At 33.1% G+C, this 14,327-nt stretch overlaps 1 protein-coding gene across 1 annotated transcript in view; it reads left to right on the forward strand.

Annotated features, from left to right (window-relative positions):
• Positions 1-14,327, forward strand: part of ADAM32 (ADAM metallopeptidase domain 32) — a 162,747-nt gene that overhangs the window by 100,052 nt on the left and 48,368 nt on the right. Inside the window, exons 12-14 of the mRNA XM_059384215.1 lie at positions 2,873-3,050; positions 9,036-9,128; positions 10,528-10,723. Coding sequence (XP_059240198.1) covers positions 2,873-3,050; positions 9,036-9,128; positions 10,528-10,723 — 467 coding nt within the window. The remainder of the gene's footprint in view (positions 1-2,872; positions 3,051-9,035; positions 9,129-10,527; positions 10,724-14,327) is intronic.

A 14,327-nucleotide genomic window follows, 5' to 3' on the forward strand; every position in this document is an offset into this window, starting at 1 on the left:
AAAGAAAAAAATTAAATTAACTGTAAGACTAAAAAAAATCACAGGGAGAAAGCCATGAGTTCCGTGCTTTGCTTTCTCCTCCTCTGGAATTCTGCTGCTCTCCTTGGTATTGAAACGGCACTCCTTGGTAGGTGAACTTGGTCTCGGCTGGATTTCTTGTTGATCTTCTGGGGGAGGGGCCTGGTGTAGTGATTCTCAAGTGTCTTTGCCCCAGGCGGAATTGCATCGCCCTTACCAGGAGCCGGGCTGAGTAATCCACTCAGGTTTGCTTTCAGGAGCTTTTGTTCCCTGAGTGCTTTCCGTAGAGTTCTGGAGGACAGGAATACAAATGGCAGCCTCCTGGTCTCCGGCCCGGAGGAGCCGAGAGCCTGGTGCCCCACTCCTCAGTGCGCCCTCAGAGAACAGCGCCCCGTAACTCCCATCTGCCTGACCTTCGGCGGTGCTCTGAGCTCACCGAGCCTGCGATGGGTTCAAGTTAAGCCCGAGCTGTGATCTTATTTTTGGCTCTTCCTCTGTAGCCGGTTTTCCCGTTCCAATACCTGCAAGCTCTGCGACACTCAGACACCCCCGATCCTTCTGTGACCCTGTGGGACCTGAGGCCACGCTGACCTCGAGTGGGCTTCGCCCCGGTTTAGCCTCTGGAGCGATGTCCCTCAGTGGAATAGACTTTTAAAAGTCCTGATTTTGTGCTCCGTTGCTCCGCCACTTCCTGGGAGCCAGCCCCTCCCCCCGGGGTCTATCTTCCCGTCCCTTTGGATTCACGTCTCTGCCAGTCCTACTTTTCAGAAAGTGGTTGTTTTTCTGTTTCCAGAATTGCTGTTCTTCTTCTCTTCGATCTGCCGATGGACTTGCAGGTGTTTGCAATCTTTAGATAAGCTATGTAGCTGATCTCCTGCTAGGTGAAGTTGTCTCAGCCTGCTACTTCTCCGCCATCTTGACTCCTCTCCCCCTGAATTTGAAATCTTAAACAGCTGTGTGTGAATGCTGATCTTGCTAATTTACAAACTGAGTTTTGTGAGATTTTTAGCTTTTCTAACTTTAGTTCAATTTCTATAGAATGTTGGTCACAAAACCAGTCTCCCTGATATGTAAACCAGTCTCCCTGACATGTAGTGTGTATTAAATATTCAAGTATTTAAAATATCTAGCTAATAATAGGTGCTCAATAAATTTCAGTTTTCTCCTTATCTGATAGAATTTTACTACATATTGAAAGTGATTCATGGAAATGCTCTCTGAAGCTATCTTTATTAGTGGTATGTGGACATAATGACATAAAATTTTGATTAATATAAAATTTCTCTAAGATCGGTGAGAAAGCTTAGAACCAAGCACAGTATAATCTATTTAATAGAAGATTTTTGTTATTATAAAAAAATCAGTAGACAATTGATTCTGTGTTTGCTAAGTACTGTACTTGTGATAAGTAATACCAATAATAAGGATGATAAAGTTCCCTGCCTCAAACAACTTACTACTTAATGAATCATCTATCATATATGTGCTACAAACCTGTGAATAAAATGAAAAAAAAACCATTAAAACAGAAAAGATTCAAACTTTAAAAGAGTTTGATTCTTAATTTTATAATAGTCAGGGGAAGGACTGAGGGAGTAGAAGAGAAGTTTCAAGAATTGTTGATATATATCCAGGAATTGCCGTAAATGGATACAGGATTTTCTTCATTCCTAGGCAAGAGATATCATATTCATGTATAAGTATTTTTCTTTATATGCAAGAATTTATATACAGTCATGCCCAGAATCTCAAAATTAATATACTAATGTATATAAAATAATCTATTTTTATTTTTTTATTGCGGTAGGAATGCTTAACAGGAATTCTCTTAAAATTTTAAATGTGCAATACAGTATTGTTAATTATAGGTACTTGTTGTACAGCAGGTTTCTAAAATGTACTCATATCAAATAACTGAAACTTTATACCCATTGAATAACTCCGCATTTCCACCTCCTCTTAACCCCTGACAACCACCATTATACATGGGACAAACTCTGCATCCATGAGTTTAACTACTTGAAATATATATATGTGATATCATACAGTGTTTTTCTTCTGTTACTGGCTTACTTCACTTAGCATAATATCCTCATGGTTCATCCATGTTTTTGCATATGGGTTTATATATGTATATATGCATGTATATACATTTTTTTTAATCCATTGATTTGTCAGTGGAAATTTAGATTGCTTCCTTATCTTTGCTATTGTGAATAATGCTGCAATGAACATCGGAGTGCAGATATCTCACTGAGATCCTGGTTTCAGTTAGTTTATATGTATACCCAGAAGTGGGATTGTGGGATCATATTTTAATGTTGTGAAGAACTTCTCTACTGTTTTCCACAATGACTGCCCCAATTTACATTCCCACCAACAGTGTACCAAGGATTCCAATTTCTCCATATCCTTGCCAAATCTGATCTTTTAATTTTATTTTTTTCAAATCTGATCTTTTTAAATGATAATAGCCATCTTAACAGGTATGTGGTGATATCTTATTGTGGTTTTGATTTGAAATTCCCTGATGACTAGTGATATTGAGCACCTTTTCATTTTCCTCTTGGACATTTATATGTATTTTTTGAATAATGATCTTTTCAAGTCTGTGCCCATTTTCTAATTGGCTTGTTTATTTTTTACTATTGTACTTAATTTTATTTGAATAAGGATATGTATCCCAATGAATAAAATCACATGATCTACCCAGGAATAATTTTCACCTCTAAGCACTTGTTATAAACATTTATCATTACCTATTCAATTTAACATTTTGAAAGTAATTTATATTATATAGAGTTGTGTTTTTGGAAATGTACTGCCAATGACATTTATATGGATTCACCTCTAGGAGATCAAGTGGTGTGAAGACGTTTAGCAGTTGCAGTTTGAGTGCCTTTGAAAATTTCATTTCAAATATGGGTGCCAGATGTCTTCAGAACAAGCCACGAATGCAAAAAAATGTGGCAGCACTCTGCGGCAACGGCAGAGTGGAGATAGGTGAAGCGTGTGACTGTGGTACTGAGGAAGTAAGTCTGATAAATAGGAAAGTTAATTAATAAATTAATTGTTTAAGCTCATATCTTTGTCATAAATGTTACGTGTCTCAAATATGACTGAGTACTATGCAGAATATTGACAGTAAGTGAAATTAAGTTTGAAATACATCCAGAATATACTATATAAACGTAGGTTGAAGGATTTTGAACAAGTAGAAAATGTACTCCTAAAAATTATTGCTGATGGGAAAAATAGGCAGCTAGAATGAACTTTTGTGTTTTAAACTAAATATCTAAGATCTTTCCAAACCTGTGCTTAACCTCTGGATATGTTATAAATGTTTTATTGAAGATTAACATGTCAGCCATCTACCAAGTATCCTTTAAGGTATTATTCCACAATGGGATCAGTAATATGGTAAGGTAAGGCTATTAATATTACAGTCTGAACATAGGGTGATTTTAATTATACACTTGGTAAGGAAGCTATGAAAATATAGTGGATGCAAAAGGTCCAGGTTGTAGTACTTTAAGATAATTCAGTATTTGCAGCCATACTGCAGCTATTATACATTTCCATGATTACAAGACAGATGGAAGTGATATTAGGGTGTGATACATATGTGAGTCTGAATATGCTTGTATCCATACCACTCTATTTTATTTTATTTTTTTTTAAAGATTTTATTTATTTATTTGACAGAGATCATAAATAGGCAGAAAGGCAGGCAGAGAGAGAGGAGGAAGCAGGCTCCCTGCTGACCAGAGAGCCTGATACGGTGCTTGATCCCAGGACCCTGGGATCATGACCTGAGCCGAAGGCAGACGCTTTAACCCCCTGAGCCACCCAGGTTTTGCCATTTGGTAGATCAAGTCCTCCCTCTTAATTCTGTTTCCCTTCCTCCCTTCCTCTTTCTTTCTCTCTCTCTCTTTCTTAATTTCTTTTTCTCTTAATTTCTTTTAAAATATAATTAACAGACAGTGTTACGGTATACCTGAAACTGGTGCACAGTATAATGATTCAACAATTCTGTGCTTTTCTTGGTGCTCTTCATAATAAGTGTACTCTTAATCCTCTTTATCTGTTTTCACTATTCCCCTGCCCATTCCCCTCTAGCAACTACCGTTTTTCTCTATTTTTTGGTCTTTTTATTGTTGTTGATTTCTTAAATTCCACATTTGAGTGAAATCATGGTATTGATCTTTCTGTGACTGACTTATTTCATTTAGCATTGTATCCTCTAGATCCATCTATGTTGTCACAAATGACAGTATTTTATTTTTTTCTTTATGGATGAGTAATATGTCATTGTATCTATCTGTCTATCTTCCATTATATTTACAGATATAGATACAGATGTATCTCCCACATCTTCAATCATAGGACACTTGAGTTGCTTCCATATCTTGGCTATTATAAACAATTCAAGTATAAACATAGTGGTGTACATATCTTTTTGAATTAGTAAGTACCTGAAGTAGAATTAAGGGTTTGTTTGATGTTTCTATTTTTAATTTTTTGAGGAATCTCTGTACTGTTTTCTACAATGGCTTCAACAATTTGCATTGTCAAACAATGCTTGTTATTTTTCCCTACATTTTCACCAACTCATTATCTTGTGTTTTTAATTTTAACCATCTGACAGGTGTAACATGATATCTCATTATGGTTTTGATTTGCATTTCCCTGATCATTAGTGATGTTCAGTATTTTTTCATGTGTCTGTTGGCCATCTGTATGTTTTTTTTGGAGAAGTGTCTATTTAGGTCCTCTGTCCATTTTTTAATTGAATTCTTTTTTTTTTTTTGGTGTTGAGCTATAACAGTTCTTTATATATTTTGGATATTAACTGCTTATTGGATATATAATTTTGCAAATATCTTATCCCATTCAGGTTGCCCTGTTGTTTCACTGATGGTTTCCTTAGCTAAGCAGAAGCCTTTTATTTCTGTGCAGTCCCAGTAGTTTAATTTTGCTTTTGTTTCCCTTGTCAGAGGAGACATATCTGGAAAAATGTTTATATGCTTATGTCAAAGAAATTACCAGCCGTATCTTCTTCTAGTAGTTTTACAGTTTCAGGTTGGTCTCACATGTTTCTTAGTCTACTTCAAGATTATTTTTGTGTATGGTGTATTTTTGTGTATGGTGTAAGAAAGTTCTCATTTTATTCTTCTGCATGTAGCTCTCCAATTTTCCTAACATCATATGTTGAAAAGACAGTCTTTTCCATATTGCATATTCTTGTCCCTTTTGTTGTAGATCAATGGCCCATATAAGTGTGACTTTAGTTCTGAACTCTGTATTCTGTTTCATTGATTTGAGTGTCTGGTTTTGTGTCAGTACCTTACTGCCTAGATTACTGTAGCTTTGTACTATATCTTGAAATCTGAGATTGTGATACCTGTTCAGGAAACATCTGATTGTCAGTATGCCTGATCTAGAAAGTCATGTGAATAGAATGATGCCTCACATATCCTTTCTTCTTTCAGTTTATTTATTTGTTTATTTTAGTCATCTCTATACCCAGTGGGGGGCTCAAATTTATGACCCTGAGATGAAGAGTCCCATACTCTTCTGACTGAACCAGCCAGATGGCCCTGGCTTCTTCCTTTCAGTACTGTGTTTTGAGATTCATTCAACGTCACTTTATGTCACAATAGTTTCTTCATTTTTATTTTGTGTAATACTTTGTTGTTTAAATATGAACACAATCTGTTTTTTCACTTACCTGCTAATGGATATTTGAGTTGTTAACAGTAGTGGGCCATTATTCCAAATTCTTAGAAGTAGAATTGCTGGATCATATAAGTATATGTTCATGAGAAACTGGCAAACTATTTTCCAAATTGTTATATTATTTCACAATCTTATCAGCAACATATGAAACTTAATTTCCTCCACACCATCACCAAAATGTGATGTTGTAGCCCTTTAAATTTTAACCATTACAATGGTTTTGGTTTGTGTTTTCTTAGAGTATAATGGTGTTGAACATGTTCTCATGTCCTTAAATAACCATTAAATAGTTTGGGTTTTTTTGTTATTGATTTGTAAGAGTTTTTTTTCCTATAGGCTGGATACTAGTTCTTTGTCAGACATGTATATTACAAATATTTATTTCCAATCTATGTATTACCTTCTTGGTTGTTTAACAACATCTTTGAACAACAGGCATTTTTTATTTTTTATGAAGACCAATTTATCATTTTTTTTTTCTATGGTCATAATGTTTTATGTCCTAAGAAATCTTTGCCTACTCAAGGTCATGAATATTTTCTCCTATGTTTTCTTTGAGAAGTTTTACAATTATCACTCACAGTGGTCTTTGATTCATTTTGGGTGCATTTTTGTGTTTGGGTAGTGTTTTTGAGGTTCGTTAGGCTCCATTTGAGTATCAAATATTTCTTATTTGTTAAGATGACTATATTTAACCATTGTATTACTTTAGCATTCTTATGAAAGTAAATTACTATACATGTGTGTCTATCCCTGGATTCTTTTCTGTTTATTTATGTAACAAAACTTTATGCCAGTTCTACGCTATTTTAATTCATGTATTTTCACAGTAAATCTTGAAAACAGGTAATGTAAATCACCCAACTTTGTTCCTTTTTTCTAGGTTAGTTTTATTATTGTGAGCCCTTTGTATTTCCATATAAATTGGAGAATCAAAATGTGAATATAGAGACTTTATTGGAATTGTGTGGTATTCATTCATCAATTTTGGGAGAATTACTTTTTTTTTTTTAAATTAAAATTGAGTCTGCCAATCAATGTACATGGTGTGTATCTCCAGTTATTTAGCTCTTCTTTAATTCATTTAGTTTTTCTATAGTTTGTTTCTATAGCATTGTTTTAAAATTTTATTTAAGAATTATTCATTGCTAGTATAGAAAATACAGTTGACTTTTGTGAATTCACCTTGGATCTAGTGTCAATTAGAAATGTTGAGAATGGTCTTTGCTTTGTTTTTATTGGTGGAGGCAGCTTTCTGACTTTCACCATTAGATATGATGTTAGATAAAACTTTTTTGATAAACAGATACCATTAGCATGTTGAGGAAGTTCCTTTCTATTTCTGATTAGCTGAGAGTCTCAAATCAGGAATTAGTGTTGAATTTTGTCCAATGTCTTATTTTTGTGTCTATTGAGCTGATTCAAATGAGTTTTCTCCTTTTAAAAATTAATTAATTAATTAATATAGTGCATTTCATTGATTGGTTTTTGAATGCTAACCCAACCGTGCATTCTAACATTAGCTTCACTTACATTGTTCTATATACATATATGTAGTGGTAGATTTAATTTGCTTATATTTTGTTTGGGTTGATGGCACTTATCTTCACAAGGGAATTGTGGTCTGCATTTTTTTCTTGTCTTGGAATATTTTCTGGTTTAAGCATCAAGGCAATTCTGAGCTCAGTACTTTCTGAAAGAATTTATTTAAGATTATTATTATTCCTATTTATTTATTTATTGTGGAAGAGCACTTCACATAAGGTCTATTCTTAAATCTACCCTCCTAGAGGTTTTATAGCCTTACATTTTACATTTAATTTATGATCCATTTTGAGTTATTTTTTGTGAAAGAGATATAGCATATATATCATATATATGATATTAGCTGTAGGTTTTTCTGTATGTTCACTATTAAATTTAGGAAGTTTTTTCTAGTTTGCTAATATTTTGTATGATTCATTAAGTGAATATTGGATTTTGTCAAGTTCTTTTTCTACATTGGTTTTTCTTCTTCAGCCTGTCAATATAATGAATAAATTGGTATTTGAATGATTATGAGAGATATTGGTCTGTAATTTTCTTTTTTTGTAATGTCTCTGGGTTTGGTATTAGAGTAATACTGGCCACATAGCATAAGTCAGGAATTTCATACATCAGTTTTGGGAGAGTATTATGTATGTAATTCCTGGGGTGAAGGCAGTATGAGCTGTTCTGGGTTGCTTTTTCTCTTGGCTAATTTTAATTTGCATCATTTCCATATAATAAACCATAACTGTGAATATAACAGCTTTCAGTGAGTTCTGTGAGTTCTTCTAGTAGATTACCAAACCTTAGAGTTGTTTTGGAAATCCATTGAACTTGTGTTTGGTGTAAGTAGAGAGGGAAGTTTTGGGGACATTCTGACTTTGCAGTAGGCATAAGCTCTATATACCTTTCCCCACCTCCAGCATTACTGAAGTATGACTGACAAATACAAATTTTATTTTTAAGGTGTTCAACATAATATTTTGATATATGTATAACCTTTGAAATGATTACTACAATCAAACTAATTAACCTATCCTTCACAAGTTCCCTTTTTTTTTTTTTTTTGTATGTGGTGAGGACACTTTTATCTATCCTCTTAGCAAATTTCAAGTGCATGATACAGTACTGTTAACTATAGTCATCATGTTTTACAGTGGATCCTGAAAACTAATTCATTCTTAAATGAAAATTTGTACCTTTTAAAAAAAATATTTTATTTATTCACTTGACAGAAATCACAAGTAGGCAGAGAAGCAGACAGAGAGAGAAGGGGAAGCAGGCTTCCCACTGAGCAGAGAGCCCAAAGCAGGGCTTGATCCCAGGACCTGGGGATCACAACCTGAGCCGAAGGCAAAGGCCTTAACCCACTGAGCCACCCAGGCACCCTGAAAATTTGTACCTTTTGAACAGTATCTCCCCTTTTTCCCCACCCTCCAGATGCTATTAACCACCATTCTGTTCTCTCTCACTATTCTCTAATTTGTGGGGGAAAAAAAAAAGGTTGTTTCATATATTTTTCCTAGTTTTCTAGTTGGGTAAGAGTTTCTTGGTACTGGTTACTCTGTTTTGATTTGAAGTGAAAGTCTTACTTTAGTATTCTAATTGTTTAGAGATACAGAACCATAAATATTGACAGCATTAATATATTTCCCTAAAACTCAAAAAGTAAGCCCAGTAAATATAGTTCTTGCCAAAGTTTATATTATTATCATGATGTACTTTTACTTGTGCATTCCATTAATTCATAGCAATGTGGACCTGCTAGCTGTTGTAATCCTCACACTTGTATGCTGAAACCAGGATCACAGTGTGCTGCAGGATTGTGCTGCAGGAACTGTAAAGTAAGATTTAAGTATCTTCCAAGTATGTAATGAATCATGTCTTAATACTTTAAATCACTTAGACCTATAGCTGAAATAGAAATAAATGAACTTTCTGAAACTAATATTATACTGTATGTTAAGAAGATGGAATTTAAGTTAAAACAAAAAAATAAGTGAATTTTCAGATAAAGAAAAATATACTAAATTCACAATCAGATTTCTGATTTTGTGAAGATTACTTGGATGTTCAGGTTTTCTTCTTATGCAATTATTCTGCCTAACTTTATGCTGTTGTTCTTAAGACTTGGTTGAGAGCTATTGTACTATTTTTAATACAGAAGATCTCCCTTAAAAGGGGCTTTTTATTTACCCTATCCATTATTTATATTTTTAGAAATAAAAATATTGTTACTGGTTGTGGTAATTACCTGTAGATATGTAATTGAAAGACACAACAATCTCCCATTAATGTATAAATAATGAAACTTACTAGAATAGCACTTCCTAAATGCTATGTTAGCACAAAGTTCAAACTACAAACTTCTTATTTATTCAAAGATCATTTAATTGAAAGATCACATACCAGTTTATATGTTGAAGATGTTGACTCTTTTCCTGTTTTCCTTTTCAGCTCCTGCAATATATTTGTAACAGATTTGTCATATGACGATCCCTCTATTGAACTACCTACCATGGGTTCTGTGTTCTTGACTATCCTTGACTAATGCAATTTTGTTATTTTTTTCTAGAATCTTATCATGTGGTTACATTCTTACATCTGTAATCTTTTTATTGTCACCTGGAAATCATCAATTAAGATGTATGAGATAGATGTCCCTTTAAGATGGTTTATGTACATTTTCAGATTCTGTATATGAAAGTGTTAATTAACTACAGGATAATTCAAGAGAACAGTTATAATTAAGTTTCTTCTCTAAGAACTGCCTCTTTACCCTTTGGTTTTCCTCTGTTTATTCTGTTATTTATGTGTTACATTTGTCATAGAATTACTAATGTTCCATACTTACAAACTATGCTTTGAATAAGTATATTTTATTTAGAAATTATCTGAATTACATTGTTTTCACCCAAGAAATAATTATCTCAAGCTAAAAGTGATTTTTCCTCCCTTGCACTGAAATGCAAACAGAGCTTTGGCAATCATCGCATCATATTTATGTTATACTTTTGCATGTGCATATGCTTATTTCCTGTTATAGCTGATAACATACAGTTTTTTAAATATGATAAGCATAATGCTTTATACAAAGAAGGTACTAATAGACATTAATGAATAAATAGGTCATTAAACTATAAATAGAATGAATTTTGAAATAGAACAGTTTTGAAATAAATACTGAGAAATTCAACAATCTTAAGTGTAATGCTTTATTTTTTATATTTTAATTCCTATTAGATTGAAAAACGAGGTGTTCAATGTAGGGAAGCAAGACATCGTGAATGTGATATTGCTGAATTTTGTGATGGAGGGTCACCAGAATGTCCATATGATGTAACTATAAAGAATGGACGTCTATGTAGAAACAAATATCTGTGTTATGATGGAGGCTGCCAGGATACAAATGCACGTTGTGAGATCACATTTGGAAAAGGTAATATTGTTCTGTAAAATCTACATAGTTGGTACTTTGTATTTTTATTAACATTACCAAGACAAATGGCAGTTAATTATATATATAATTATATAATTGTGTATATATATGTATATAATATATAATTGTATATAATGTGCATATTACATTAAAAATATAACAATGCATATGTACACATATATAATTATAATATATGAAATATAATTAATACATATGTATGTGTGTGCAAGTTAAATTCTATCTGTGTATTTAAATATATATTTAAATTTTTTTATTGTGTTCTGTTAGTCACCATACAGTAAATCATTAGTTTCGATATAGTGTTCCATGATTCATGTGAGCTACCCTATGACCTAGCACTACTGGGTATTTACCCCAAAGATACAGATGTTATGAAAAGAAGGGCCATATGCACCCCAATGTTTATATTTAAATTCTTTATTCTATTTAACATCTATGTTTTTATTTTTCAAACTTTATTAAGGTATAATTAACAAAGAAAATATATATTTAAGATAAATGAATTGTTTTGATATTTTGTGAAAAAATTGTCACAATCATGGTAGTTAACATATTAGTTACATATATATACCAAGAAATGAAATTTCTTAATCATAATGTCGTTCATTTTTAATTTTTGAGGAGTCTATATACAGTTTTCCATAATGAGTGTGCTAACCTCATTCCCCACAGCAGTGTACAAAGTTTCCCTTTCTCTACATCCTTGCTAACACTTGTTATTTTTTATCTATTTGATAATAGCTATCCTAAAAGGTATAAGTTGTGGTTTTGATTTACATTTTTCTTATGATTAGTGATGCTGAACACCTTTTCATTAATCTGATGGTAATTTATATATCTTCTTTTGAGAAATGTCTATTCAGGTCTTTTGCTTTTTAAAATCTCATTATTTGTTTTTGCTCTTGAGTTGTATGAGTTATTACATATTTTGTAGATTAACCCTTTATCAGATGTGTGGTTAGCAGATAGGTCTCATTTTCACTCTGTTGATTGTTTCCTTTATTAAGTTTTTTTTAGTTTGGGGGCCCCTGGGTGGCTCAGATGGCTGAGTGTCTGACTCTTGGTTTAGCTTAGGTCAGGGTCTCATGAGTCTCTGGTCCAACTCCCTGCTCAGTGGGGAGTAGGCTTGAAAGATTCTCTCCTTCTGCCCCTCCTCTTCCCTTGCTCTCCCTCTTTCTCTCTAAAAATAAATAAGTATATATATATTTTAAAAGGAAGTCTTTAAGTTTGATGTGTCCCACTTGTCTATTTTTGTTTTTGTTGTCTGTTCTCTCATGCCATATCTAAAATATTATTTCCCAGACAAATATTCAAGAGCTTTCCCCCTATTTTCTTGTAATTTAACAGTTTTGGGTCTTACGTTTATGTTTATCTTGACCCTTACCACCTTCTGCAGCGTTATTGAGATGTAATTGACCTATAACATTGTGTCATTTTAAGGTATATAACATGATTTGGTATGGTTATTTATTGCACAATGCACAATGATTACCACCATATTGTTAGCTAACACCTCCATCATGTGCTATAATTAACATTTCTTTTCGTGGTGAGAGTATTTAAAATCTTTTCTCCTAGTAATTTTCAAGTATGTAATACAGTATTATTAAGTATAATCATCATGTTGTACCTCAGAATCCCAGAACTTAAATCATCTTGTAACTAGAAATTGGTACCCTTTGACAAACATCTCTCCCTTTCCCCCACCTACCAGCCTTGGTAATCACAGGCTATGTATGCTTTGTTTACTTGAGTTCAGTTTTTGTTTTGTTTTGTTCTGTTTTTGGTGATTTCACACATAAGCAATGCTATAGAACGTTTGTCTTTCCTTGTCTAACTTATTTCACTTAACACAATGCCCACAAGTTTATCCATGTTGGAATAAATGATTTCCTTCTTCCTCATGAATGAATAAAATGTTACTTTATATAAATACTATATTTTCTTTACCAATCCTTTCATTGACAGACACTGTTTCTGTATCTTCCCTGTTGTGAAAAATGATACAAACATGAGGATGCAGATTTTTATTCAAGATCTTGTATTCATTTCCTGTAGATACAAAGTGGATTAGAAATGGGGTTGCTGGATCATATAGTAGTTCTACTTTTAACTTTTAAAGGGACCTTCATACTGCTCTTCATATGGGTATTGGCTGTGCCAATTTACATTTCCACAAACAGTGCATAAGTGTTTCATTTTCCCCATATTTTCACCAATATTTGTTATTTTTTCAGTTTTTGATGAAAGCCATTCTAATAGATGTAAGGAATTATTGTGGTTTTGGTTTGCATTTCTTTGGTATTAATGATATATTAAACATATTTTCATGTACCTTTGTCTATATTTATGTCTTTGAAAATAGTCTATTAAGAATTCTTCCTTTGCTCATTCTTAAATCAGATTGTTTGGATTTTTGTTACTGGGTTTTTTTTGTTTTGTTTTGTTTTTAGGATTTTATTTATTTGTTTGACAGCTGGAGATCACAAGTAGGCAGAGAGGCAGGCAGAGAGAGACGGAGAAGCAGGCTCCCTGCTGAGAAGAGAGCCCGATGTGGGACTCGATCCCAGGATCCTGGGATCATGACCTGAACTGAAGGCAGAGGCTTTAACCCACTGAGCCACTCAGGCGCCCTTGTTGCTGAGTTTTATGAGTTCTTTGTATATTTTGGACATTTACCAGATTCGTGATTTGCAGATATTCACTTCCATTCCATAGATTGTTTTCATTGTTTTATTTCTTTTGCTATGCACGAGCCTTTGAGTTTGATGAAGTCCCATTATTACTTCTTGCTTTTGCTGCATGTGCTTTGGTGTCATATCTAAAAAGTCAGTGCCAACAACAGTGTCAGTGTCAATGCTTTTTCCCTATGTCATCTTCTAGGATTTTTATGGTGTTCATTCTTACATTTAAGTTGTTAATCTATTTCAAGTTAATTTTTGTGAATTGTATAAACTAGAGGTTTACTTTAATTCTTTTACATGAGAATATCCTGTTTTCCCAATGTCATTTATAGAATAGGTTCTTTTTTCCCCATTGAGTATTTTTGGCTCCCTCATCAACTATTTTTTGAGCTTATACCTGGGATTTGGTCTAGGTTCTCCATTCTGTTCCATTGGTCTGCTCTTCTAAAACAGTACCATACTGTTATAATTATTACAGTTTTGGAGTATAATTGAAATCAGGAATTGTGTACCTCTAGTTTTGTTTTTTCCTCAGGATTGCTTTAGATTTTAAAAGTTTCAGTGGTTCCATATAAATTTTAGTAGTTTTTTCTATTTCTGAAAAATGCCATTGGAATTTTGGTATAGATTGCTTTGAAACTACAAATGGTATTGGTAGTATTGACATTTTAACCTATTAATTCTTCTGATCCAAGAACACAAGATATCTTTTCTTTTGTGTCTTAAATTTTTTTCATGAAAGTTTTGTCATTTTTAGGGTACAGATTTCTCACTTTATTTAAATTTATTCTGAAGTATTTTTATTGATTCTGATGCTAGTGAGAATGATACTGTTATTTTTCAGCTGCTTTGTTGTTAGTGTATAGAAATTCAAATGATTTCTGTATGTTGATTTTGTA

The sequence above is a fragment of the Mustela nigripes genome, chromosome 18 (assembly GCF_022355385.1).
Source record: "Mustela nigripes isolate SB6536 chromosome 18, MUSNIG.SB6536, whole genome shotgun sequence".
Lineage (NCBI taxonomy): Eukaryota > Metazoa > Chordata > Mammalia > Carnivora > Mustelidae > Mustela > Mustela nigripes.